A 27,984-nucleotide genomic window follows, 5' to 3' on the forward strand; every position below is an offset into this window, starting at 1 on the left:
CAGTCTGTCACTGTTTGAACTGCCATGAGTCAATGCTATGAAGTTATGGATTTGTAGTTTGGTGAGGCACCAAGGTTAAAGACCTAGTGAAACTATGGCTGCATCTACACTGTAGAATTAATGCAGTTTGACACCACCTTAACTGCCATAGCTCCGTGCTATTGAGTCATGGGATTTGTAGTTTAGTGAAGTCTGGTGAGGCACCAGCACTCTTTGGCAATGAAGACTAAAGACCTAGTGATACTAAGGCTGTGTCTACACTGTAGAATAGTTTTACACCGCTTTAACTGCCATGGCTCAATTCTATGGAGTCATGGGATATATAGTTTGGTGAGGCACCAGCACTCTTTAGCATAGGCTGAAGACCTAGTGATACTAAGGCTGGATCTACATTGTAGAATTAATGCAGTCTGACACTGCTTTAACTGTCATGGCTCCATGCTATGGAGTCATGGGGTTTGTAGTTTGGTGAGGCACCAGCACTCTCTGGCAAAGAAGGCTAAAGACAACTCCCAGGACTCCATAGCATGGAGCCATGGCAGTTAAAGTGGTGTCAAACTGCATTAATTCTACAGTGTAGAGGCAGCCTCTGTTCTGCCCAGGCAAAAGAAAGAGGAGACTAGGCAGGGAACAAACAGACAGCAAACCGGAAGCAATGCCATTCCCTTGGCGGATCTGGTTCCTCCTCCTCCTCCGCCTTTCTTCCGGTGTGCCTCATGTTCTTGTTTCCCCCGGTCCCTTCCTTCTTTTGTCCGGGCGAAACCACCACAGGAGAAGGGAGGAGGGCCAGATCTGCGGAATAAGTGAAGCGGCGCTTTTTTCCCTCCTCTTCAACATTTTCAAGCTTTCTAAGGATTGGGAGCGATCGCTCGGCGCCCTTCCCAAGCGAAGCAAGGGAGGCGTACGGAGAAGCACGCAGGCAGGAGCCGGCGGCGGCGCATGCGTGAAAGAGCCTCAGAGGGGAGGCTGTTGCTATTGGTTACTTCTCAGTGGGACAGAAAAGAGGTCTTGGTTGGGGCTTCAGGTAAGAAGGTGGAGCGCTGGGAAGTGAAGGCCCAGCATCTTTCCCTCAAAAGAACTAGGCAGATTTGAGGCGGTTGCCATCACTTAGCGCAGTGGTTCTCAACCTGTGGGTCTCTGCTGGTAAACTGGCTGGAATTTCTGGGAATAGTAGGCCAAAACACCTGGGGACCCACAGGTTGAGAACCACTGCTATAGAACGAATGCAGCTTGACATCACTTTCACTGCCCTGGCTCAGTGCTCTGCAATCCCAGGAGCTGCAGTTTTGCAAGATCTTGAGCCTTGTCTGGCAAAGAGTGCTGGTGTCTCACCAAACTTCACATCCTATGATTCCCTAGCATTGAGACATGGCAGGTAAAGTGTCAAACTGCACTGATTCTACAGTGTAGCTGCACCTTGACACCCCCCCCCCCCATGACAGTCATGAATGTGTTGTCAAAGGCTTTCATGGCCGGAATCACTGGGTTGCTGTGAGTTTTCCGGGCTATATGGCCATGTTTCAGAAGCATTCTCTCCTGTTCTTTTGCCCACATCTATGGCAGGCATCCTCAGAGGTTGTGAGGTCTGTTGGAAACTAGGCAAGTGGGGCTTATATATCTGTGAAAGGTCCAGGGTGGGAGAAAGAATCCTTGTCTGTTTGAGGCAAGTGTGAATGTTGCAGTTGGCCACTTTGATTAGCATTGAAAAGCCTGACACCTTCAAAGTCTGTCTTTAAAACCAAATCCCAGTAGACACAGAGGACCCAACATACCATGAAAGAGGAGGAGACTTGTTTGTGGATGCTGGAGGCTCTTAGTCTCACCACTTTCACAGGGGTTAGATGACATTATAATTCTAATTAGGCTCATTCAGGCTATCTGCATATTTGAACATTAAAAACATGTCATGTTAAACCTTATCCACAGGGTTTAGTCTTCTGAAAATATATTGATTATTTTTATCTACTGAAAAAAAAGGTACAGCTAGTTCACTCTGTTGCAGAGCATACACAGAAATCATTCTGAAGTCATCTTGCCATTCAGTGCCTATGACTCATGTCAACGCATGATGTGACTGAAGTATAATAGCATCTCCTCAGTCACTTTGGCTATTAAAGATAGTTTAGTCTTGATTTGTGCTCAGCCTATTTGTGGTTATTGTTGTTTTGGCAGCCCATTGCTTCTGTAGAACTTTCCTCCAGCAGCATAATCAGCTTACTTGTCTGAATTTCTTGTTCTTTTCCCATATTCAGTACTGAAAGCCAGTAGGAAGCCAGTTTTAAAAATCAGCATAACAAATCTCTGAACATTGTGGAAAAGTGTCTTGCTCTCAAGTTATTGATAGTTATTTATTTATTTAAAACATTTATATTTTGCCCTTCACACCCCAAAGGGGACTCAGGGCGGAGCACAACATATATACGGCAAGCATTCCATGCCGGGACATAAAATAATTGTAAATATACACAAACATTAAACATTAAAATAAGTTATATCTACTCTAAAATCAGCTGTTTAAACCAACTCAGGACACCATACTGGTTCCGGTCAGCAGAGTAGGTTTTGCTGTCTGTGCCACAGTACACTCTAACCCAGGCCAGAGCACTCCTCCTTTGTTTTTTAAATTGAAACATCATGTTTCAGATATTGGGTTGAGGTGCAAAAGTGGTGTTCTTTGCCAAAACTTGACTATGAATGAGAATTGCCAGCCGCAGAAAGGATGAGGATAGAGATGTGTCTGTGCTGCAATGCTGTGCAAAAGTCTATTGATAACTTTGGAGCCAGTTACTTCTAGGTGCTGTAAGCTTGTCTTTAGATATAGATTTGGACTGGGAATCATGGGACCCTTCAATTGTTGGGCTGCAAATTCCCAGGAACCCTAGCTATTATAGCCAATGGTGAAGGATGATAGGAGCTGCAGCTCAACAGTATCTGGAAGATATGAGAATTAGCTGAGATGGACAAATTAACAGTGTTGATCAAGGATAAATCATTGAATACATTTCATGAAGACTGGGACTCATTTTTACAGCAAAGATGGGGACAGTCTTAAATAATTCATTTTCTGATCTAGAAGACTGATTAAAAGTAGAAGCACAGAAATAAAGTGACACTTAAAGGGAGTAATAAGTAGGAAGTTAAAATCAGCAAGCAATGAGTGTGAGGCTTGTGGACTAATTTTAGTAGATATCTGTTTAGAATATTGAATTTGTATGTTGTAGATAAAAGTGTGCTACCTGCTGTAGTTTAGTTATATATGAAAATGAAACATTATTCTTGTTTCTTGTTTTTTATGGTAATGGTTTCTGCTGTTTTTCTTTGTATCCTTAATTTTTTTCTTTTTTTTCTTCTGTAAACTTCTATTTCTTTTATTTTGCAAGTTTGAATAAAAAGTATTTTTTAAAAAAAGCTTCAGGATGGCCACATGGTTCACACATCTGATGCAGATGAACTGCTAAGCTCTATGCTTTCTTCCTCTGAAGTGCGTGTACTGATTGCTGATTCTTGATTCTAGATTCTTTGTTTCATTCTCTAGGTTTTTTGTCATGGAGTTTCAAGCAGTGGTGATGGCAGTTGGTGGTGGATCCCGCATGATGGATTTGACGTCAAGCATCCCTAAAGCTCTCCTCCCTGTTGGAAATAAGCCTTTGATATGGTATCCGCTGAACCTGCTGGAACAGGTTGGTTTTGAAGGTGAGAACAAACATTTTAAAAGCCAATAATACGCAGTCTGCAGTGTGGTAAAATGATACATAATATCAGAGAGAAGTTGGCATTGTGATACATTGTAAACATGTTGGGGAATAAAACACAAAAAGGAAGGAAAGTCTGCTGAATTTGATCCCACAGATAATAGTCTAACCAATTACAACTGTGATGTTTGTTTTTTGGGGTTGGAGGGAGGGAATAATGTAAAGGATGTAGTGTAACATTCATATCTACTTTAGTATAGGCATTTAGGGAATCTGCAATCTTGGAAAGAATGTTCAGAAAAACTGAATATATATATAGGAGCTACATACATCCCATTTTCTCTTTATTTGAGGCTGTGTGCCATATAATGTGTGGAAGGCCTATATGTAATTTATGGAGGGATCACTATGTGAAAAATATGCTAGTCTTCTATAAGCATTTCAACCTCTTGATTTTGCATCCAGAGCTGGATAAGAATAACATATAAGGAAATCTATTATAGACATAAACATTTAACTTCAGTTTATGACATAAATTAAACCACGTACATTCAAAGTGAAAATGGGTAAATAATATTTTAGTTCTTCTGGAACTAATTCCTCTGTATAGTCATGTATAAGTCTAGAAAGTTTAGTCAAAAATCAAGCCAAAAGCCTGGGTTAACTTATACATGGGTCAAGGTGTGTACTGTACCTTAACACTTTTCAAAAAAGGAACTATCTTTTTTTCTGAGTTGTGAAAGATGAGACCTTAGACCACCCCGGGACAACCTAAAAGAAAAACTGACCACCTCTACTCTCTCCACTGTGGCACTATTTCTGGACTTTTGAATGCCTGAAAGGGGAAATGACTATGACCCGGGACGGTTAGCCTCTGAGGCAACATTAGTACTTATCCCCCACCAAGACCCTTAATTTATCCATGAGTTATATCAAAATGCAAAATTCTGCTGTTGCCTTTTATATGAGACCAACATATATATAAGTATATGAGGTAGAGTAATTGTTTAGCAACTGAATTCTGTGGATTTCCCCCCTTAGCAGATATGTTTTTAGGACTACTGAATGTATTCTGGTCTTAAATCCATGGTTGCACTGGCATTGCAGAGCCAATATAACAGTACAGGCAGTCCCCAAGTTACAAACATCTGACTTACAACTGACTCATAGTTGAGATTGAGGGTAAGGCAACAGGAAATGGGAATAATCTACCCTTTGAAAGGGAAATCCACTCCTGAAAGAGATCATGGGGAAAAGCTCTACTGAAGCTTTCTCACCAATTCTTGTTTTCACAACAAGCCAAATACTTCAAAATCAAATTATTTCAAGGACAGAAAGTGAGGTGAATTCTTCTGAACAGGGGCACAGACAGCAAAACAAACACCACAGGAGTGTTAACTCTTCCCTGTGCTATCCAAATATATATTTTACTGGAATTACACTTAAAATTAATGGACCTTTTCTGATTTACATACAAATTCATCTTAAGAACAAACCTATAGAATGTATCTTGTTCGTTAGTTGGGTTCTGCTTCTATTTCATTCTGTTTGCACTCGCTTTCACTTATGTCCCTCAGAACCACACCAAAACAGCTCAAGTCAGGTATTGGGGTGTTTGGGTGCTGTAAGGAGATGGGTATGAAGATTAACTGAATTGAACTGGATTATATGAGTTTACACTGCCATGTAATTTCGTTTATTGTAGTTAATCTGCCTTCTGAAACTGGATTATATGACAGTTTAGATCCAGCCTTAGGGATCTGCTTTGGTCAGGTTTTGTTTCAGATTGTAGAGATGTTGTCAAGAGTCAGACGCCAATTAACAAACAAAACAGAGTTAATTCAGGAGATAAGCCAAAAAGTAAACATAAACACAGAAGATATCTTGAAACACTTCACTATCAGTGTTTCAAGAACAGTTCGAACAAAAATATAACTCAAAAGAATGCCTTAGCAAGCCAAGCTATTTATCCACACAGACATTCAAATAAAACTAAAAAGACGCTTCCGTGCAGCTTAGAAAACAAATTGAGTTGACTACTAAAAAATAGGCAATATAAACAAGAACTTGAAACCTTCTAAAAGCTGCAATGAGTAGCTTAAATCCGGAACTCCAAGCAGGAAAAACAAAGCTAAACAAACTTAGTGCAAAAGGCACTTTTTGGGCCCAAGCCCTTTCTTCAGCAGCCAGCCGGCTCTGTGGATTTAAAAGGACAATTCCCAAAAGAAAACACCAAACTGGTCTGAAAACAAACAAACTAGAAATGCAGTGAACTGCTTCCACAGTGCAGATAAAGCCAAGAGCTCCAAGAAGATGGTGAAGAGACGTCGTCAGGAGGATCCAAGGTCAGGTCAGGAAACAGCAGCGGAGTCCGAAGGGCAAGCCAGGAGTCAAAAGCTGATAGTAGTCGTCAATCAAAGGGCGAAAACAGAAGCAAGGTCAAATTCCAATCCAGGGTCCGAAGAGGGTGCAGTCATCAAAACCAGGTCCATGAAAAGGCACAAAGAGCCAAGCAACGATGGTAACAGCAGCTAGAAATAGTAATCAGAGTGCAGTCCAGGGAAACCCACACAGTTCCAGCCCTCCGTTGCAGAGCAATCCCAGATAACTTACATCAGAAGCACAGTCCCAGTCCAGTCTTCATGGATGCACAGAAATCCCAATGGCGCTTCAGCAACACCTTGCCACACGCAAAGTGAAGTGGCCAAACATTCCCATTTTATTCCCCTTCCTCTTGGGTGACCAAACACTCACACCCAACACCAGGTGTCCCAGATCTTACTCAGAGTCCGAACTCCACACAGCTAGGGCTCGTGGATCAGGAGTGCCTAATAATTCGTCAGAGTCCCAGTCATCCTGCCCATACTTAGCCCCATGAACACTTAAAGAACCATCCAAGTGGGATCCGCTCCTGAAGACACCCCAGGTTCAGTAGTATTCATAGGCCCCAAATCCCCAGACATCTCCGGTGGCTGTGCCCATTCAGTGCCCACTTCCCCAGCCACCACCTGTTCCCCAGCATCCATTTCTTCCCCAAATTCCCCATCTGAATCTTCCTCAGAAGATTCCCCATTGAGCTCTCTAATACATTTCCTGCGCAACTCCTCCAATGAGCCCTCATCGCGAGGGTTTTTCCTTCCTCTTCTAATCCCATCACCATCAACCATAATCCCCGAAGGCGCAGTCACAACAGATGTTGTATTACAGTACCTGGTTGCCTTGTTTGGTAAATTTTTGCAAACTCTTATTGGTAAACATTTTTTAACTATTGGGAGTGGTTGCTTACAGATAGTACTCCACTTGTCTATAACATGTAACACATAATTTCTATGAAGTCACTATGGAAACTGGAGTAGGTAACTTGTTATATTTCCTTCACCTGGCATAAATAGTTGACTATTTTCTTTGTTAGAATAGACTGTGTTATGGAGAATGCCCATGACATTCTATGTTTCCCAGGCCCAGTTATTAAGGTTTTAAAATTAGTAGGGAGAAGGAGCAAAGAATGCCATTGTAATGTGTTATTTGTCTGAATATTCCAGACAAATTTGGAGTAAAACACCCATCATTCTTCACCACAAATTCAGATTTCTGGAATTAATAGGACTTGTATTCCAGAAACATCAGGAGACCTGTATTAAACTTATCTGTTTTTCTAACTTTAGAGGCCATTGTGATTACAACAAAAGATATCCAGAAAATGCTAAATTTGGAGATGAAGATGAAGCTTGATATTGTGTGTATTGCTGATGATGCAGATATGGGAACTGCAGACTCCTTACGACATATTCATGAGAAAATTAAGGTATAATTTTCATCACTTTAGAAATGTACATTTTTACTCTATTTTGATTGTAATAAATGTCAGTAAGGTATATATTTATAGAAGAAAGTAGGAAAAATCTAAATGTAAGAAACTGAATTATTATGGTACTGAGTAAAAGAATTAAGACATGAGGGTGTCCCTAAATTTCCAGTACTGAATAAAGAGATGTCTTATAACTTGAAATGTATTCAGAGTATGTCTGTGTTTTGTCCCCTAAGAGAAAAAAATCAGCTTTGTCATTTTATTTAGCTGCCAAACTTTATTAAGTCAGCCATGTTTTTGGATATTTAATTCTCAGTTCTAATGCTCACTGATTTGGTTTTGTGAATAGATTTGCTGTTACAGTAGAGTCTCACTTATCCAACACTCGCTTATCCAACGTTCTGGATTATCCAACGCATTTTTGTAGTCAATGTTTTCAATATATTGTAATATTTTGGTGCTAAATTCGTAAATACAGTAATTACTACATAACATTACTGTGTATTGAACTACTTTTTCTGTAAAATTTGTTGTATAACATGATGTTTTGGTGTTTAACTTGTAAAATCATAACCTAATTTGATGTTTAATAGGCTTTTCCTTAATCTCTCTTTATTATCCAACATATTCGCTTATTCAACATTCTGCTGGCCCATTTACGTTGGAAAAGCGAGACTCTACTGTAGTTCCAGTTCACCCATAGGGACCTCCCTCTCCTTCTCTAGAAATACAAGTTAACTGCAGATGTGAAATATTTTCTGTAAGAAAATTATGGTTCAGTGCTTACATGCCTGTTCTATTTTGGTTGTTTACTGAAATACTCTTTCAGGTATATGTGTATAGATTTTCAGCCTCAATTATTTTTTTTCAAAATGTTTGCATAGTTATAGGCCTTTGCATATTACCCATGGTGTAAGATATCTGTGAAACCACATTGTAAAATGCAGTTCAAGTTTAAATGTGGATAAAGCAGATTATACATAAAATTTTATCAGATAATTTCATCTTTCAGTTGCCTTTTCTTTTTTGTATAGATGTTTTGCTTTATAATCCAATCTATATACACTTTTGTCATCTCATACTCAATATTTTGTCAGGTACTTTGATTCAAGATATTGAGAATAACAGATATTCAATTCTTAGTTACAGCAGGATATCTGCAGTATACAATACAATAAACCTCAATCTGGGATAAAGAACTATGTGCCTGCCTATAACAGACAAAATAAACAGCATCTGCCAACAGTAAAACAGAGAATATGGCAAAACATGTAATCCTACATTACTAACTACTTCCAGGATGTTAAGAAGGCATAGATTTGTAAATTTGGCCACCAAAATTAAAATCACAAAAAATGTGGGGGCTAGTGAATGGAAAAAATATCCCCGGCTGCATCTTGGAAAAAGCCTTCAAGTAGTCTCTAGAATGTTTAAAATGTTCTTGTTCATCTGTGTAAACCATATGTTACCTGGTTGCTTTATTTAGCATGTATGTGTTGTCAGTTTCAATAGATGAGACTAGACATTGTGCATATTACTAATTAGAAACTCCATGCCTCCTATCCATCTGTAGTTTTGGTCTCTTTAAGAAATATTTTACATTTATTTCTGTAACCATTAAGGCTTCTTTTTTTTTTTTATTTAAGGAAAATGAACTACTCATATTGTATGCTTAGGGCTTTTGTAGTGTAGTCATGCCCATACTGGTTCCTGGAATCCCACATCTAATCACAAATTTCTTACATGCTTACTATTCTGTATAGCATCTGTAATCCACATGGGAAGTGTAGGAAGGTGCATGACTGGCCAATATCTAATAAAATGCATGCACATAAGAAATCTGTGGTGTAGGGAACCTTTGGCTGTCCAAATTGTGTTGGCTGCTTCTCTCACAGTCCCTTGTTGTAGGCAAAAACATCTGGTGGGTCAGTGGTTTCTTACTATTGGCAGAGGGGAGCTGCTATGAAGCAGCTACGGAAACATTCAGGGCCTATTAATGTATTGGCTTTCTCATCCCAGCCACTGTCAGAATATTAGATAAGGGTCTCTTATACTTTGAGTGTCTTTTGTTGGTTATCAGTTGTAGAAAGAAAAACAATGAAAAACAAGGTTGTATTTTCCCATTTGAATCAGTTGTGTTTCATTTGATGGTGAGTGTGAACGCAAGAAAAGATAAAATGGTATTTTAAAGACTATATCCTATAGTTAATGGGCTCATGCTATATTATCAATAAGGAAAAATATTAATTCCCTCCAACTATGAAATGATCCCCGATGCATTGGTTATAAGATTTCAGAGGGATTTTCATTTCCCTGTACCATGTGATGCCTCCTTGCCTTGGAAAGAGAGTGCATGTGTGGCAGGGCAGGGCGTGCAGGCAGGCCCGGAACTCGGCTGCAGGCTTGCTCCGGGCCTGTCTGCGCGCCCTACCACATATGCAGTCTGGTGGTGGGGTGTGTGGCGGTGGGGCAAGCATGCCCAGTGCTTGCCTGCAGCTGAGTGCTTCTTACTCCAGAGTAGATGCAGCAGATGTCAGGTAAGAAGAACGCATGCCGAGAAGGGGAGCCAATGGGTGGGAAGCCCCCCTCCATGGTCCGATTTCCGGGCCCCGAAACAAAAGAACCGAAAACAACCCTCCCAATTTCGGGAGGCTTACAAAAAATGGATGAGGGCCCCCAATAAAAGCCGAGACACGAAACAGGACAAGTCTTTCCCCGAATGAACATCCCTATGCAATATCATCCAAAGCTACATACAGCCACAGATCTAATCAAGTCCTATACTCCCTTGATACACATACATGATGTACGATTTTCCTCTTTCCTTTGCCCAGCATCCTGTTCAGGATATATACATGTATGTCCATTTTTTGGAATGCAGTGAAAATTGTTTTTCTTTCCTCAACCATGCCCCCAATTTACAGAGCAACCTCTGCAGCCCCACACATGGCCATTCCCTATTTTATGCAAAGTCGGCAGAAGGGTCACCCCATAGATAGATGGCAAATTATGACACCAGCACTGAGGTCTCCCATGGTCATCTGGGGTCTCAATACTGCTGCAGTAATTTCATGCCTGGCTATGAGGTATTAAATATTTCTGCAATCCGTCCCATTCCTCACAAGACATGGAATGGCCATGTGAGGTGCTTCTAAGTATGTTCAATTAATTAGAGTTGGTATATCATTCAGCCTGTCATGGGTATGCCTTCAAACTATACTACTCTGAGCCATACAGGATTGTAGCTTTGTCTTCTGTGACGGGATTTGTTAACTTTTCTTTACTTAAGTCCCCATCTTGCTTCTTTTGAAAGGAGTTTGAAAAATTAAGCTAGTACTTTGGAGCATGTGCTTGTATGCTGCATCAACATTTTGTTTTCTCTTAAGTATTTTCATGCTGTTAAGGATGTCTGCTTTCTCTCACCAAGTATATTCTGGTGACCAAGTATATACTGTCACCAAGTATATTCTGGTGTAGTGTTCCAGCAGTGTAACAGAAATGGAACAGTTTCACACTTTCCTTCCTTGATGAGTCTTTAGTTGTGCTATTAGAAGACTTGACTAATACACAGTGAACCAGTCATCATGCTGTAAGCTATCATTGTTGGTAAGACTGACTATAAAATAAGGATGCATCAGCTGCTTCACTCTAATTTTTCTGGATTCTTCAAGCGAAATTCCCAAAAATACATATCCAGCCTCTTTCCATACATAATGAAGAAAATGAAAAGTCATTACGCAGCATAGCTAAACAAAGACACCCAGAGAGAGACCAGATTTGTTTGATATGTACATCTTTTGCCATTGCACTGTGGAAAGTGTGATGTCACAGCAATGGTCTATATGCTGCTGACAGTCACTGATCCGTGTAGTCTTGGATAGAGCGGCTTAGCGCTTCACTTCCTCTGTTGAAAAATCCCATTTCCAAACACATGATGTAAGAAAGCTCACTGTAACAGCTGGGAGGTGGAATCTGAATCTTTCTCGTACAGTTGACAAGAACTTGGTGACCATGGAAAGAAAAACTTCAAATTTATAACAGCTATAGTTTTGCACTTCTGGTTTATTAAAAGAAAAAGAGAGCCATGAAATTCATTTATGAAGAAACAAATGGGACTTTTACCTCATTGGCTTACAAGTTAATTTTGAAATAAATAAACAGAACATTTTATTTTCTTGAAAGCCTTTCACCAGATTCTTTTACTGAGGAGATGTTCCTTGTACTTTAAGTGTGTTGTATGGCTCTCTAAAATACAAATAAAAATGCTTTTCCTCACTTAACCTCTCTTGACAGCCCCATTGATGTGATTATAACACATTGTACAGCAAAATGGAAAAATTCAAGAAGAATGGCAACAGAATATGTAACAGCACATCACGGCAGCAGCCCAATTCTGATCATACAACGTATCTAGGAAAGAGATGTAAATAAAATTAAAAGGACTCTGGGAAGACCTTTGCTGATCCTATCTAGGAAGGATTCTCAGACACTGCGGTTTCTTTTAGTAGATGGGAGGAGTGCTCTGAAAGATATGGAGGTCAAGTTTAAGTGATGTTATGCTACTCAGTTTATTGTAAAACAGTGTACCTTCATGAGCCATTGGAAATGATTCAGAAATTCCCAGTACATGTATGAAGGGGTACACAGCTGCTTATCCATCTAAGAATTAATGCCTTTTTTCTGCTTTTTTAATTCTACCCCTTTCTAAAATAATACTGTCTGCACTTGTGGAGAGTTAAAAGGATTTGGCTTGTTGATCTGAAGTTACCCAAGAGAAAAGTAGCAGTTGGGATTAGTTCTGTGTAAAGAGAAGTATAATTTTCACTGCTATGGTAGAAGAAGGCAAAGGTAAATATTTGCTCTTAAAAGATCTCTTTAAGCTTCATAGAAGACTCAAATATTTACTATATTTAAATGTTTAGATTGCCCTATCTTAAAAATCTTGAAGATGCGTATAAAAATCCAGGACAGTGAATCATTAAAAGTGGCAGAAAGTGTTGATTTGAGAGAAGAAAGGGCTTACCTATTTGTCTCCAGTTTTATAGCTTTTTCAGCAAGGAAAGTCTGCAAAAAGCCATAAAACTAGAGACACACAGATAAGTGCTGGTCATGTAGAGCAGCTGAAACTGGTGGGCAATTTCAGGAATGTGGTTAAATTTTCACTTCAGGAATTAATGGGCAGCAATGAGTTTAAATAACAGGAAGAGATATTTGTGGCTTATCTAGTCCAAGAAAATTACAATAACTGAAACATTTTGCTTGAAGGTTTCACTCTCCAGATAAATTTATGAGATGCTGGACAGCAAAAAGAGCTGGGTCCTGAGTGGAAGATTTATGAAAATGCTGCACTGGGATACATTTCATTAATCAGATTATCTATCAGCAGTGGCTAAAGCATAGAAAGGTGACATTAGAAAAATCACAGTTGTCTAGTCCTATCAAATCTAGTGAAGATCTTTAAAGCTCAGCTGTTTAAAATAAACTAGAGGAGTGGTTGATAGTTCCCACTAGAGCAGATCTATGTTGACTTGCCAGGATCCCAGTGATTTCATAGATCTGCTCAAGCAGGTCTAGCATCTGAATTAGGCATTTATTTCCTTTGCTGTGTTTAACTTTAACATGATTGAAAATATTAGTCATCATCTAAGAGATGAAATCTCTTCTTTGTGTTGTTCTACCTACCATGCTTGCCATCATATATATACAGAGGATCGGGACATCTGTAGTGATACCAAGGTGCTTGTTTATAAAGTTATTGTCCTCTCAACCCTGTTATACGCCGGCGAAACGTGGACTGTCTATAGACGTTACACTCAACTCCTGGAACAATTCCATCAGCGTTGCCTCCAAAAAAATCTTGCAAATCTCTTGGGAAGACAGGCGGACAAATGTCAGCATGCTGGAAGAAGCAAAGACTACCAGTGTCGAATTGATGTTCCTACGCCAGAGTATTGTGCTAGGAATCTGGTAGGCCAGGGTTCAAATTTTCACTGGGAGATAGAAACTAGAGATAGATTCCTCTCACATCCTGTTGTTTTATCGCCGTTCTTAATTATGAGTCATTTGTAAATCAGATGTTTGTAACTCGGAGACTGCCTGTACAGTATATATACATTTCATCCAATTCTGACATAGATGATTCCAAAAAACCCATGAACTCTGAGTTTCCAGATCTCGGCTCAATTTTAGGACACAATTCAGCTGGCTTTGAATCAGAGCAGAAGTAGGACATTTTGTAAAGTGTTAAACTGGTGTCCAAATTCATTTTGTGATAAACATGCTTATAAATAAGCCTTTACATCAATTAGTATTAATTACATTAATGATATAAATTACCATTTGCTTTCTCTCTGTATTCTTAATAACTGAAGGTTAATGTAAGTAATACGGCAGATTTAAGGCTTGCTTTACTGATATATTTAATGATTGTAGAAATCAGGAAATCAAGTGGGAATTACATTTCCACCCTGTCTTCCCAAATGGCTGTCTTCTCTGTGTGCTATTGTCAGTGACCTATCACGAAGGTGGGCTAGAATTTTATAGTATACATAGTGTGCATTGTAGCATTTATTTTCTTTCTACTGCACCATCCACAGAAAGTATAGGAAAATGCAATCCTCTGCTAGGGTGCTTGCCTGGTTTATTTTTTCATTCAGCCATTAGTTTACTCTTTCACGGGTTCCACACTGGAAAAAGGGCATCCATCAGACAGTAAGAGCTTTATTTATGAGGGTGGTGGTGTTTCAAAGGGGAGGCTGTTGAATCCCAAAAGAGTCTTTCATGGTGTACTCTCAGCATGTATCTGAGGCCACTGCTCTGCTCATCAGGAGGAGAAGCAGAAATGTGGGCTTTCCTTAGCAACCGTATGTTTCACTGGTCCCTGTACTCTCTGACGTTTATTTACATATTGGGAGAGTAAATGGGTAGAACAGATGGCAACCAGACATTTGGTGGTTCTGTTCCCTTGCACTCCTCAGGGGGGCTTGCATTCAGTCTTTGCCAAAGTTCATCCTAAAATGAGAAGCCCATTCACAATTATGAAAGCCTTGTTGGCAGTTTACTAGGGTGACAGATTAAAGTATATTAATTAAATAATTACAAGATGGAGTTAACAAGTCCAGATAGCTGTTTCTAACAGCATGTCTGTAGATCTAATAGACTTGGATCACTGGCGAGTATGCTTTTCAGCTTTAAAATAAAGAGGTCCTCTTTGAGAAAATGTATAGTGTATGCTATAAAAGCAGTTAATTTTCTTTTCAGAATTTATTTATGCTATCAGAGTGATATTGGCAGGTTTGACATTCACTATTTTAAAGACTTTGCCCTAACAGGATCACTTTACAAACATGCACAATTGTCTTAATTGGGTTTGTTTTTTGCTTTACAAATAACAGTTTTGCTTTAGTGGAGTTACTCTGGAGTAAGAAACTTGCATGCTGTTGTCATTATTAAAGCATCCCTCTGAATAATAGCTTTATTTAGTATTAGAGGAGACATCGGAGCTTGAAAAGCCTATTTTCTTGGATTGAAGTTCTCAGAATCCAAGAATATTTGTGAAAGGGAGAGAAATGTTGGTAAAAGGTGCTTATCTTTATAGCCTTGAACATCTTAGGACCAATCTATTAAAGGAGAACCTTGCTCCCGTGTGTTTCCATCCTATTACTGGGGTCATATTTAGAGAATCTTCTCCGAGTTCTGTCACTTCTATTGGTGCATTGGGTAGCTGCTAGCTATCAAAGAATGAGCCTTTTAAGTAGTGGAACAGGTCTATGGCATGCCTTCTTTGGAAAATGACCTGGATTCTTCATTAGTGACCTATAAACATCAGACTGAAACTTTCTTTAGCCAGTGGTATTCAGTCCTCAGAATATTTTTCTGTCTTTGTTTTTATTACGTTTTTCTGCTATTCTAATATTTTAACTTTTGATGCCAGTTTGTTTAATTTATGTCTGTTATAATTTTTTATTTTACTAAATTTATATATATATATATGTGTGTGTGTGTGTTAGTAAGTAAGTAAGTAAGTAAACTTTTATTACGGTCAATGACTAGCTCGCAACAGGGGAACCCAGTTCTGTACATCCATATATATTTAGTAAAATAAAAAATTATAATAGACATAAACAAATTAAACGAACTGGCATTAAAACGAACCGGCATACACACACACACACACAGATAACCTTCGTAATAAATCAGTCCCAGCCAAAATAATCCCAGGTCCTTCTAAGCAACACCCTGAAAGAACCTGCATTGGCTATATATTTTACTTCTTCTCTTTATTCCCAGAGTATATGCATGTGTGGTAAAGAACATTTGAGATGTTTGCGAAATAAGCTAATGCTTCTTCTGCCACCTCCTTCAAATTAGCCCCTATGCAGCTGTATCACAGGGTTGCACTGCATGCTAGTGTGATTTTCTAAACCTCATTTAAAAACTCACTAAGGCTGTAAACCTGTATACTCTTCTGTTTACTTTCTTTGGGAATAAGTGAAAATTTATAATCTTGATTGAGATGGTGTGGCAGGGGGAATTGGCTAAATGCTTTTCTCGTTTAATATGCTACAAGAAATAGAAAGCCAATAAAATTAAAATGCAGAACGATTAAGAGGGTGAGGTTGTTATGATTTCCCGTACCTGACCTACTACGTTTATTGGCAGGTAATATATATATAGTCATGGTAAATAAGTGTCAGAATTTTGACAATGCAGGGCTGTAAACATGTGTGCTCATTGCTAATGTTAGATTATAAAATATTTAAAACTTATATGGTGAGACAGTATCCATTTCTTAGATAATAAAGGTATTATGTCCCACTGATGTTAGTTTTGTACTTGTAGACCACAGGGACACTTTGTTGCTTATTCCATAATGCTGGGATTTCAGGTAGGGGTCTATGCATGCATGTGTTTTATATAATTTCTTTTCTATTTTGACAGACAGATGTGTTGGTGCTGAGCTGTGATCTGATTACTGATGTTGCTCTTCATGAAGTAGTTGACTTGTTTCGTGCCCATGATGCTACACTCTCCATGCTGATGAAGAAAGCCTATGAACCCACAGAACTTGTGCCAGGACAAAAAGGAAAGAAAAAGCTAGGCAAGTGGATGTGCTTTATTCAGAATTCTAACTGTTGCAGGGATTGGCAACTGTTGCAGAATATGATCGTTATTACACTATTCAGGGCAGAATCTACTAAAGTCATTTTGTTGATGGTGTTATCTTATGCAGTATCCCCATGTTAGAAAAAGAAATTCCATGATCAGCTGTGATCATGGAATTTTCTTTCGTCAGCTACATATAACTTACTTTTGTGGCATATTCTTGCATCAGAATCTGAGGTTTCTACTCCATTTTTGTAGCAACAAAGTTAATTAATTTGGGATCAAATTTGAATTATCCAGAATCAGGAGAAATAAATGATAAAATACCAAGTATAAATTGTGAATTTTAAAAAACCAAAACCTGTCCAACATGATGCTTGTAGTGCCAATATAACAAAAATACCTCCCTCTTCATTCTTCTTGAATGAAATTGTTCCTGTCTTTTGCTTGTACAGTCTTGTCTTCTGCTTTAACCTTGTTGCTGTCACTTTGAAAGAGAGATGATTTAGTTTTGGAATTTCTTCTGATGCTAGTTGTCCAAGATTCTAGCAGTTTATGAATATTCCTCTATGAAACAATAACATCACGAATAGGAACGAACTGGACTTTGGTGAGGAGAGGAAGTATTTTGGAATGATATCATTTTTTGACATTGGTTCTATTGAAATAGTCATACAGATGAAATGAAAAAATATGACACAAACCTTAAAAACCATCAAGTATTTTGTAGCTTGTTCTCTTTGCAAGTCTCTCTCAAATTACTGATGCAGGTAGCTGCAGGGCCACAGAAGATGCTTGTTGATCTTTCTTTGAAGCCTCCCCCAAAAGACGTTTGTGTGCCAGAATTTCAGAAATATCCTCAGCTTTGATGAAAGACAAAATGGCTGGCTTCTTATGTATTCTGGTTTGGAAGTATAATGTGTGACCAGTCCATCTGTCATAAGATTGCATTAAAGCACAACTGTAAAATGGTTCCATTCTGATGTTATGTTTCAGTGGAGCAGCGTGACTTTATTGGAGTGGATGGCTCAGGAAAGCGGTTGCTCTTCATGGCCAATGAAGCAGACTTGGATGAAGAAATTGTCGTTAAGAGATCCATACTTCAGAAGTAAGCTTTGGGGGCACTGTATCGTTAAATTATTTGATTTGAGGCAGTATAATCAAAGATATTGAAAACAAGGATTCCTAAAGAAAGTGGAAGGCAAGGAAAAATTGATAGGTATCTGCTGTGTGTAGTATGCAAAATTCGAGTCCATAATTTGTGCTCAATGAAGACTTAATTCTGCGCTCAAGTATTTAAAAATCTCTGCTAATCTCCAGAAAGCTCTGAACGTTTTGAAGCAATATGTAAAATATTTAAAACATACCATTGTAATCTAAACCTCACTGACACATTTAAATAAATTAGAGCAGCATCAACCATTTTTTATTTCTATATGTATCTATTTTATAAATGAACTAGCTGTGCCCGGCCACGCGTTGCTGTGGCAAAGTGGTGGTGGTATTGGTTAAAAATTGTTGTGTAATTTTTATTTGACGTTATTTGCAATTTTTTATTAATTTTATTGTAAGTTATATTTTTATTTATTATATTTTATTATTTTCTTCTATTTTTAGTTATTTTCTGTTATTATAGTATTTTATTGTATTAATTTTTAGTGTTTTTTATTATTTTTTATTGGGTTGCTAGGAGACCAAGTTGGAGGAGCTTAGCCTTCCTAACTGGCAGCAATTGGATAAAAGCAATTATTTCTCTCTCTCTAATTAGGACTTTATTTTTCTTTTCTTTTTGTTGTATCAACCTAGAGGCGTGGATGATGGGTTGTGTTGTTAAATTTCGAGGTTGGGGGGCCTGTAGTTTTGTTGTTTTGTCCGCTGCCCTGATGCCATCACTCTTTTATATATATAGATGTCAGAAATTTATTCAGCTCACATTCTTTTCCCCTACCTTTAATGCTTTATTTGGCTTTCTCTAGTCATGGGAAGGGCAAGAATGCTGGAACAATATGATGTCTCTAGTTCCCACCCTATTCATCCAATCTAGAAGAATAACATGATTGACAGGACTGAAAGCTGCTGAAAGATCTAGGAGACTGCCCTGCCATCTCCCCTTTCCTACATAGTTCATTCAGTAGAGTAGCCATTCCTGCTACTACATTGCTTTCTTCATCCAGATTTCTCATTTCCACTGTTGTAAGAAAGCTAACAGCAGATTTTTTAAATTTTCACTTTTTAATTTTATTCTAATGCTTTATTATTAACAGTTGACTATAAACTGAAGTCACTGTTAGGAGACGGTCAAGATGCATGAAAATGCATATCCCATAGACATCTCAACAATAATAATTTTTTGGTTTTAGGTGCATTACATAATTGAAATTAAGGCATACTACAGTCTCATCAAAATTTTGTCCATTTTTATTGTCATGCTTTCTATGTGATTGCAATAGTAATTCTTCCTTTCCTCTGTCTTATTAAAAAAATATTTCTAGAGGTACAGTCCAATGAATGTCTTCTCAGAAGTGAGTTCCAAAAGCTTTAATAGAACAGATTCCCTCCTATACTCACAAGATATCCTTTCTGTTCACCTTCCCCCCCTGAAATTATAAATAAAGGGAAAAACTGGAAGGGATTTCTTATATGCATATGCCAGTTTCACAGAGAAAAGCCTAATCCCAAATGTTGATATTTTCTGGAGTCAATTCCTGTTCCCTGGTCTGTAAAACCTGCTTCCTCACTATCTTTCTTTCCTGAATAGGAAAGTATCTTATCTAATATCATTCAGCCCAGTCCAATACTGCAAAATAGTTCAAACATTAAGTTACATTGCTTCTTCTAGTTTTGAATTATCTATCTCAGATTCTCAAATAGCCATGCATGTTAAAGGATGTAATAAGGAAGAGGGAGCAGGCTTGTTTTCTGCTGCTTTGGAAACGAGTACTTAGAGCAATGGGTTCATATTACAGGAAAGGAGATTCCACCTGAACATTAGGAAGCGCTTCCTGACTGTAATAGCCGTTCAGCAGTGGAATTCTCTGCCTCAGAGTGTGATGGAAGTTCCTTCCTTTGAAGCCGAATGGCCATCTGTCAGGGGTACTTTGATTGTGATTTTCCTGCATGGCAGGGAGTTGGTCTAGATGGCCCATGTGATCTCTTCCAACTCTATAATTCTATGAAATTTAATATATCAACCAACCTACTTTTTAAATAGGTGGGGCAGAATTTCAATTTACCAGATCTAAGTAAATGAGAAAAAACTCCATTCCCAATGTATCCTATTTGACTCCAGTTGTCTGCAAGGGAGAGCTAGTATTGGAGAGCACTGTAGTGCAAGCCTCCATATATACACAGACTCTGTTCATTTCCATAGTTATTTGCCAGGTTTTAGATGTATACCAGTTTGGCTGAGATAAGAAAATCCTTATCTGTAAACTGACCTAAGTGTTGGGTAAACATGTACTTTGTGCCAAAGGAGGAAGTGTTACATTATCCCAGCATGAAACCCTGGGGAGAGATGTGAAATGGATGTTTGGGTCTGGACATCTGATATGTGCTTTGAAGCCTCAGTTTATCATACTCAGTCTTCCTAAGTATTTGGCAAGCCAGGAGTTTGGGGAAAGAATGAGAACTCCATTGGCCTCCCTTCACCCCTCCTCCTTCAAAGGTGGTGATGGAGCTGTTTCCAAAGAATGATTACTACAGGCAGTGAATTGTCTGCCTCACCTTAGACATTTATAGTTGCACAAAGAAAGTCAGTAAAAGACACCTGTTGGAGCAAGTCTAAATTTGGAGCACTTCCTTTTGAAATGCTGTGGGTGATTGGAGGATGAGCCGTCCCTAATAAACCATCCGCCTTCGTGGGTGTTCCATCTGTGCAAATGCAGGTGCAGGGCTGCTGCAAGAGGATGTACTAATAAATCACAGTGACAATCTGGACTACTCATTACCTCATACAAAAAGGAACAGCTTCCATATAAATGCATGGGATAAATGCAAGAATGGCTTTGAAGTAACACTGCAGTCTTGTCTATAAAGGTTTATTCTTAAACATGACAAGGTGGTGTTTTCATTCTTTCTTCTTCTATGATATGCAAATAAAAATTTGTCCTCTTGAAGTCCTTACTACAGGAAAAAGTATTTTTAAATGCAAAGGGAAATACTTTCAGAAGGGTTAGGCGCTAGTAGTTCTGATGTAGGCAATTTTTAACATTTTCTTAACATTTCAAAAACTGTTCGTATAACTTTAAAAACCAATTCTGGTGGCTTTTGTATAGATGCAACTTTGTGTTTGTTATTGTTTCCCTCTCTAAACTCCAACTTGTATCCTATTGTACCTTTAGAATATTTGTCCGTAAGGTATTTCAGGTTCATTTGGAATTTTATGTCACTGTTGAAGTTTTAATGGCTTCCTATGAGGCACTGTAAATCATTGTGATTAGAAAAGGCCTATTCGACAAGATGAGCTTGTAAAGTAAAGTAAGAGAATTTTCTCTTTCGGCAGTTCAGATCCTCACTGTCAGCTTTCATACACACATTGTAATATTGTAGTTTGTGATAAGTGTGTCAGTAGAATTTGTCTGTATTTTTACTTGAGTTGAAGGATTTCATGTATGCATAGTTTACTTTTTTATACATCTCATTTGGTCTAGGACAGGCACTAGTTCACAATAAATATTCTGGCAAGGGTGTCCTTTCAAATGCCCATTTCAAATAAATTCAGATTTGAATTTCTCATGTCTGTGGTTGGCACTAACCCAGAAAATGTGGCCAAAGAGTCCCTGTGTGGAGTAAAATGGCCAGGACATGATTTGAATGATCTTGGCCATATGTAGTGTTTGCCTGCCTTCATTTTAGTGGCATTTAGATTGACTGGGGAGAGACCATAGAGGATGCTCAATTTGGCAGAGCAGTGCTTGGAGATCTCCCTCCTTAGTGACATCCGGCACGCTCCATCCCTTTTGACTTTTAGAAAGAAAGTGAAGACCTGGCTATGTGAACAAGTGTTCAAAGAATAAGTCTTGTTGGCTTCAACTCTGTCTGGACTAAGGTTTTGTGGATGAATGGCTCAAGCATTTTATATTGTTTTAAATTTGTATTTAACTGCTTCTGTTATTATTCTTTTGTATTGTTGTGTATTGGCATCGAATTCTGCCAGTTTTGTAAGCCGCCCTGAGTCCCTTCAGGTGAGAAGGGCGGGATAGAAATGATGGAAATAAATAAATAAATAAATCTCAGGTATGCAATGCTGAAAACCAGAACTTAGATCAGACAGCAACTTTTTGACCTCCAGATGTTTTGAACTACAACTTCTGTCTTGAGGTGGATGGACAGGATGTCAAGTTGTGAAAGCCTGGTTTGGGGTTGCTCAAAGGGTTCTATTCCTGCTTGCCATTCTGGAAAGGGGAAGGGTTTCCAGTTTCAGGGTTTTTTAAAATCTCTTCCTAACCTTTTCTTCCTAGGTTGATGGTCTGATGTATACCCAAATTTTATGTGCTTGACCTCTTCCTAACATGGGTTTTTAAATTTTATTTAGTTATTTTTAACATAGTATATGGTTCTTTGATTAAAGACTGACAGAAGTTGTCCATCATGGTACTTTTATCCCCCCTCCCCCCCCCCACATGTGTGACAATGGAAGTTAGCTACTTCACAGTAGAAGGCACCCTGTGCATAGTTTCTATCTTACATGACCCTGAACTGTTCTTAAGAGGAATACAATGGAAAGGTGCCTGAGTTCCAGCATACTTTGAAAATTAGCAAATAATAATAACAATTCTGTGAATATTTTTACCCAAATTAATTTATATGTTCTTTTTGGTTAAACAGAATGATGAAAATACACAGCACATGTCCTGGGGCAGTTTTTAAAATTATTATTGGGTAGTTTTTAAGCAAAAAGAAAGAGCTAATGTTGTATGGATTTGTGAGGAATTGCTGGGTGAACAGTATATATAACGGTGTGTGTGTGTGTGTGTATGTGTATGTGTAAGAGAGGGGAAAAGATACTATACCTGTGCTCCCTGTTGTAGGGGGGAAGGCATTTTATTATTGTTTAAATAATTGCTTGTGATTTGACTTACTGGTACTTGCTGATCTCTGACAAGCCCTGATCTCCAAATGTCTTTCCTTTCTAAGATTCTGCACAGCTCAGCTAAACATTTATAAGAAATCTTAAGTGGGTGACGTTTGTGTGAATGCTAGAAAATCTGAATTATTTCTTCTTCTGTCAAATGTCTTTGAACTGGTTATGGTATGCATGGTAAGGGAGGCAATTTGTATATGATCTAGAACATATTTTTCTTTTGAAATTACTCTGCAAATTACTCTGGCGATGATAGATCCTTACTCTGTCTCTAGTGTTGAAAGGAACTCCAGGGCTCGAGTCTGGAATGAAACTCTTACAGTTCATAAACTGGCTACCCCCCTTTATCTGCCTCCAGCCCAAATGGAATTCAGTTCTTTCTTCTACTGTTTTGTAGTCTGTCTGCATTTCAGTTTCTTAAAAGGGATATCTTCTGATATAACTCGTTGTCCATAATCCATGTATTTCTGTGTATAGGCAGTTATGGAAGTCTGTTTTTGTGTCTAGGAAAAGCACATTGTATGTGATCATTTTCATATGTTGGTTTATTTTTGTGATAATTTTTAATTTTTTCATTTGATCTACTTTCTGTTTTCACACAAAAATGAGGGTCAAGTTTCCAGTAATATTAGATAAAAGGATACAAGGAAAACACAATACAAAATCAACCCCTTATAATTGACAAGTACTGTATAATAGAAGGCGATTAAAAACTCAATTTAAAAACACATCATTGGGAAAAGTGGAGCAACCAAATAATTGTTCACCAAAATCTAATTTGAATACAAAGGTAGCTGCAAAGAGGAAATTAAGTCTTATCCTTAAAATGTAATCAATATCTTCGGAAAACTTGATCATGAATATGTAATTAGGTAGTTATAAATACTAGACTGAAAGCATTATATTCATTTTCTCTCGTTAGTTACTATACCAAATTCATTTGAGGCACTTAACAATTTGAAAAACAAAGTGTCAAAATTTAAGTGCAGTCCAGCTTTCTTTTATAGAGCTATACTGCCAAAGTAATTACAGTAAAGAGAAATAGGCTCCTTTCTCTAGTGTGTGTGAATAGCACTACATTTGCCATCATGGAGGCTGTGTCTGCTGTCTAAAATTTGTGCATACCTGGAGAAGAGTGAGGGGGAGTGTACTGAACTGTATGTCAGCCTGTTCTTTAGGGACTAGATTATTAATAAATACCAAAACCCATTTTGCTTAAGATACAGCTCTGTGTATACAAAAGCCTAGCAATATTCTGATAGCTAATATCTGCTTCAGTAAATTCAACTAAACTATGTAAAAGGAGTCAAAAGCTCATTAAATTGGTCAAATTAGCACTAAGCTCCTAAAGAAGATGAAGGCCAGGTGGAGCAGTTGTGCCTTCATTTTTGCCTGCAGCTTCAATGCTTGGTTCTCTGGGGACTTGTTCCAAAGTTGCAGAACCACATCATCTATAAAGAGAAGAAAAGGAATTTGTGCTCAATTTTGCACAGAAAGAAGCGGATTATAATTCCATGAAATTTGACAAGACATTCTCTTAATATATTTTCTGATTGTGTATATGTGTGCACATATTTACATGATGATTACTTTTGTGGGGTTTGCTGTGGTTGTTCGCATTCACAAGGAGTGAAACTTTATAACAGAATTGGGAAGGAATTCCTCCCAAATCTGATTATGTGTCAGATTTTTAATCTGCATTTCATTTGGCTTGGTCATTTGAATTATTTGTGTCTCTTACTAGGCTGCTGTGATGATATACTTTGATATCTCTCTCTTAAAAGGTAATGGTAAAGGTTTCCCCTGACATTAAGTCCAATCGTGTCTGACTCTGAGGGTTGGTCCTCATCTCCATTTCTAAGCCGAAGAGCTGGCGTTGTCCATAGACACCTCCAAAGTCATGTGGCCGGCATGACTGCATGGAGCGCCGTTACCTTCCCGGCGAAGCGGTACCTATTGATCTACTCACGTTTGCATGTTTTTGAACTTCTAGGTTGGCAGGAGCTGGGGCTAACAGCGGGCTTTGAACCTGGGACCTTTTGGTTCTCAAGTTCAGCAGCTCAGCGCTTTAACACACTGTGCCATCAGGGGCCCCATCTCTCTCTTACTGTAACCCAAATACTAATAAAATGATGATCTAATATTTGAAAGATAAAGGATCTTGGTTCAGTGTGGAGCAGTTGGTCTGGATGTCTTCTAGGTGAAACCATCCAAAGAAGAATGTGAATCTGTACCTTGTAATGTTAATCATATGTTTTATATGGAAAGGTCTAGAACATACTATATAATTATCTAATGAGAACTTCAACACTAGTACGTCTAATTGTTCCTTTAGATTAATTTTTAAGTGTCTCTCTCTGTGTGGTGCCCTAAACAATAAGTAGTACAGTAGAGTCTCAATTATCCAACATAAACGGGCCGGCAGAACGTTGGATAAGCGAATATATTGGATAATAAGGAGAGATTAAGGAAAAGCCTATTAAACATCAAATTAGGTTATGATTTTACAAATTAAGTACCAAAACATTATGTTATACAACAAATTTGAAAAAAAGTAGTTCAATATGCAGTAATGCTATGTAGTAATTACTGTATTTACGAATTTAGCACCAAAATATCACAATGTATTGAAAACATTGACTACAAAAATGTGTTGGATAATCCAGAACGTTGGCTAAGCGAGTGTTAGATAAGTGAGACTCTACTGTATTTTGAATTTGTGTAGTCTCTTGGTTCACTGTTCCTAAATTTTACTATGCCATTTGGATGTAACAGAAGGCTGAGTCAGAGGTCAGAAAAGTTATCCATGCCTATTTGAACACGGTCTGACTCTTTTTGGCCACATGTTAGACATATGTTACTCATCAATGGCTTGTGGAACTCCATGACGCATAGCAGACTGGAATGCAGAGTGAGCTAACACCCCTGGCCTGGTCGGAAATGTATTGACAAATGTAACGAAGCAGGATGGAGAAAAAAATGGCATAAAGCACAGCAAGAATACTGTGTGATATGTCACTCTTCTTCCCACAGTGTTAAGTGTCCCAATTTTTGTGAGATTTATCTGTAGTACAGAGCTATTTCTATTGCTGCATTTCCCAGCTTGCAATCTCAGGGATTCTCCAGCTGACTCGAACTAATTTACTTGCTGAGATTTTTTTGAAAATCACTCCGCTAGTGATTAGCATTAGTCCTTAAAAAGCTGTTATTTAACACCATCACTAGAATCCAGATGCTTTGCAATTGAAAAGGATATACAAATGTGATCTCATTGTTTCCAAAATTAGCTACATTTGGTATTAATTGAACTAATACAATGTACATAATGATGATTAGATACACTTACTGCATTGACTGCTGTGGGAATAGTGCAATTTAATAACACCAGTTGGAAAAGCAAATGAAATATCACCAAGAAACATGGGTCTGATTTTTTTTCAGGAGTCTCAGCTAAGATAAAACCACTGATTCGGAGTATTTAGTCCACATTTATGTAAATCCCATTGACTGGGTAAGTCTACACTAGTTGTATTACCAGAATTTAGAGTATGGCCCACAACCTGAGAAATCATTTAAGCCTTTTGTTTTAGTGATTATTTTCCTTAATGTATTAGGGGAAATTCCACTTAGTTATGTTCTCAATTGCTGTCCTTGAGTCGAATAGCTCTGGTAATTATTAAGTGGTAGCAAAAGAGGGAGAGACCAAATATACCTTCCTTTTGCTAATTAATTGCAGTGAAAGACAAAAGGGTTACCAAGGAGATGTTTGAGAAGAGGGGGACTAATAAAGCACAAATCTTTTAATCTCCTTCTATATTGTTTGTTTTCCATTATCTTCATGTGTTGGGGAGCTTGTATTGTCAGTCATTAAAATCTAAAACTTATTTCTTTCTGATAGTTTGGGTGGGTTGGTCAAATTGCTCATCCTACCTGGAGGAGATCCATAGGAAACCAAACTAAAGAAAAGGTGGGACTTCAGATCGTTGCTAAAAAAAAAACCAGGAGTTTATTATAATATTTAATATACTAAAACTGTTCTAAAAACATAATTGTATCAGGTAACATAAACATCATATAAAATTTGCTGAAGAATAATGGAAAGACACTGTGTATATTGTGTTGTGGGAATAAATGAGAGAAAGGTAGCAAAACTTCATACAGTGAGCTCTAATATCTGTTGGGGTTTGGTTTCAGGAGTCCTGTGGATATCAACATCTGTGCATGCCCACGTCCCATTATATACAATGATGTAATAAAATGGTTTCAGAACCCATGGATATGGATGACTGACTGTATCTGCCTTAAAATGCCATATAAACCAATATTATAGCAGTCCAGAGATCATCAGATGTATTGGTTCTGCTGCAGATATCACTGATTTCCAAAGTATCAGAAGTTGAGTACCACATTCTTTTGGAGATGCTGGGTTTTCCTTCCTTATGGCTAAATAAAGTGAACTTTGTTTAAAATCACTGAGTTCTTCATTTGAAATTTTGAGTTTCAACTAGGTATAATAACATGATCTAAGCCATAAGTTTTAGTTACAAGCCTAGGTGGAAGAAATGCCAATTGCTGTTTGCACTATTATTTGTGCAGGAAAAGCCTTTCAGCAACTTTAATTATTTTCAGAGGGGCCCCATTTTACAATTCTTGCAATAGAAAGGGCTAGATCTGGAGTTGGAGAATTGCACCCAAAGAGCAGCCATCAGATGGAATGCCTTTTTTAAAAGCCTCTGAGAACTGGGCCCCTTCAGGCTTCTTTCTTCCTTTGCTTCTAGGGGTACTTGAAAATATTGTTCCTCAGGTAGTGTAGTGCTTCTGTGCTTGGCCCATGTGTTAGCATTTCAGTGGGCACCTCTTTCCCAGGCCAAGCAGCTATAGAATTTTTTAAAGCTTTTAGGAAGGAGAGTATGTGAACACCTATTTAGCTGCACCAGACTCTATTGAAAGAATAATGGATTCTTCCCACATTCAGCTCCATTCTTGCCTTAATTGCCCAGCCAATGAAAATGTGACTGTGTCAAAATTATTTTATTTTTTCTGTTTCAGCCATACTTTTACTCACCTAATTAGGCCCAGATAGTCTTAAAGACAATGCTGAAAACTAGATTTATATTTCTGCTTTCAACAAAATCCTGCAATGTATTTAATAGATATTGCTTCACATGGCACCTCATTATTATTTGGAATAGTATCTGTCTCTATATAGAAAAACATAGCATTCATTCATATGTGGATCTTCTTTCCATTCAGTTCTATAGTTGTTATCAAACTACTGTGGTATACAAAATATGAGA

General features: G+C 38.1%; 1 protein-coding gene across 1 annotated transcript in view; it reads left to right on the forward strand.

The window, feature by feature from the left end:
* Positions 1-719: 719 nt before the first annotated feature.
* Positions 720-27,984, forward strand: part of eif2b3 (eukaryotic translation initiation factor 2B subunit gamma) — a 106,931-nt gene continuing 79,666 nt past the window's right edge. Inside the window, exons 1-5 of the mRNA XM_003220212.4 lie at positions 720-1,024; positions 3,536-3,693; positions 7,358-7,497; positions 16,441-16,600; positions 17,602-17,713. Of these exons, the coding sequence (XP_003220260.1) occupies positions 3,546-3,693; positions 7,358-7,497; positions 16,441-16,600; positions 17,602-17,713 (560 nt within the window). The 5' untranslated portion in view covers positions 720-1,024; positions 3,536-3,545. The remainder of the gene's footprint in view (positions 1,025-3,535; positions 3,694-7,357; positions 7,498-16,440; positions 16,601-17,601; positions 17,714-27,984) is intronic.

Source organism: Anolis carolinensis, chromosome 4 (assembly GCF_035594765.1).
Source record: "Anolis carolinensis isolate JA03-04 chromosome 4, rAnoCar3.1.pri, whole genome shotgun sequence".
In the NCBI taxonomy this organism is placed as follows: Eukaryota; Metazoa; Chordata; class Lepidosauria; order Squamata; family Dactyloidae; genus Anolis; species Anolis carolinensis.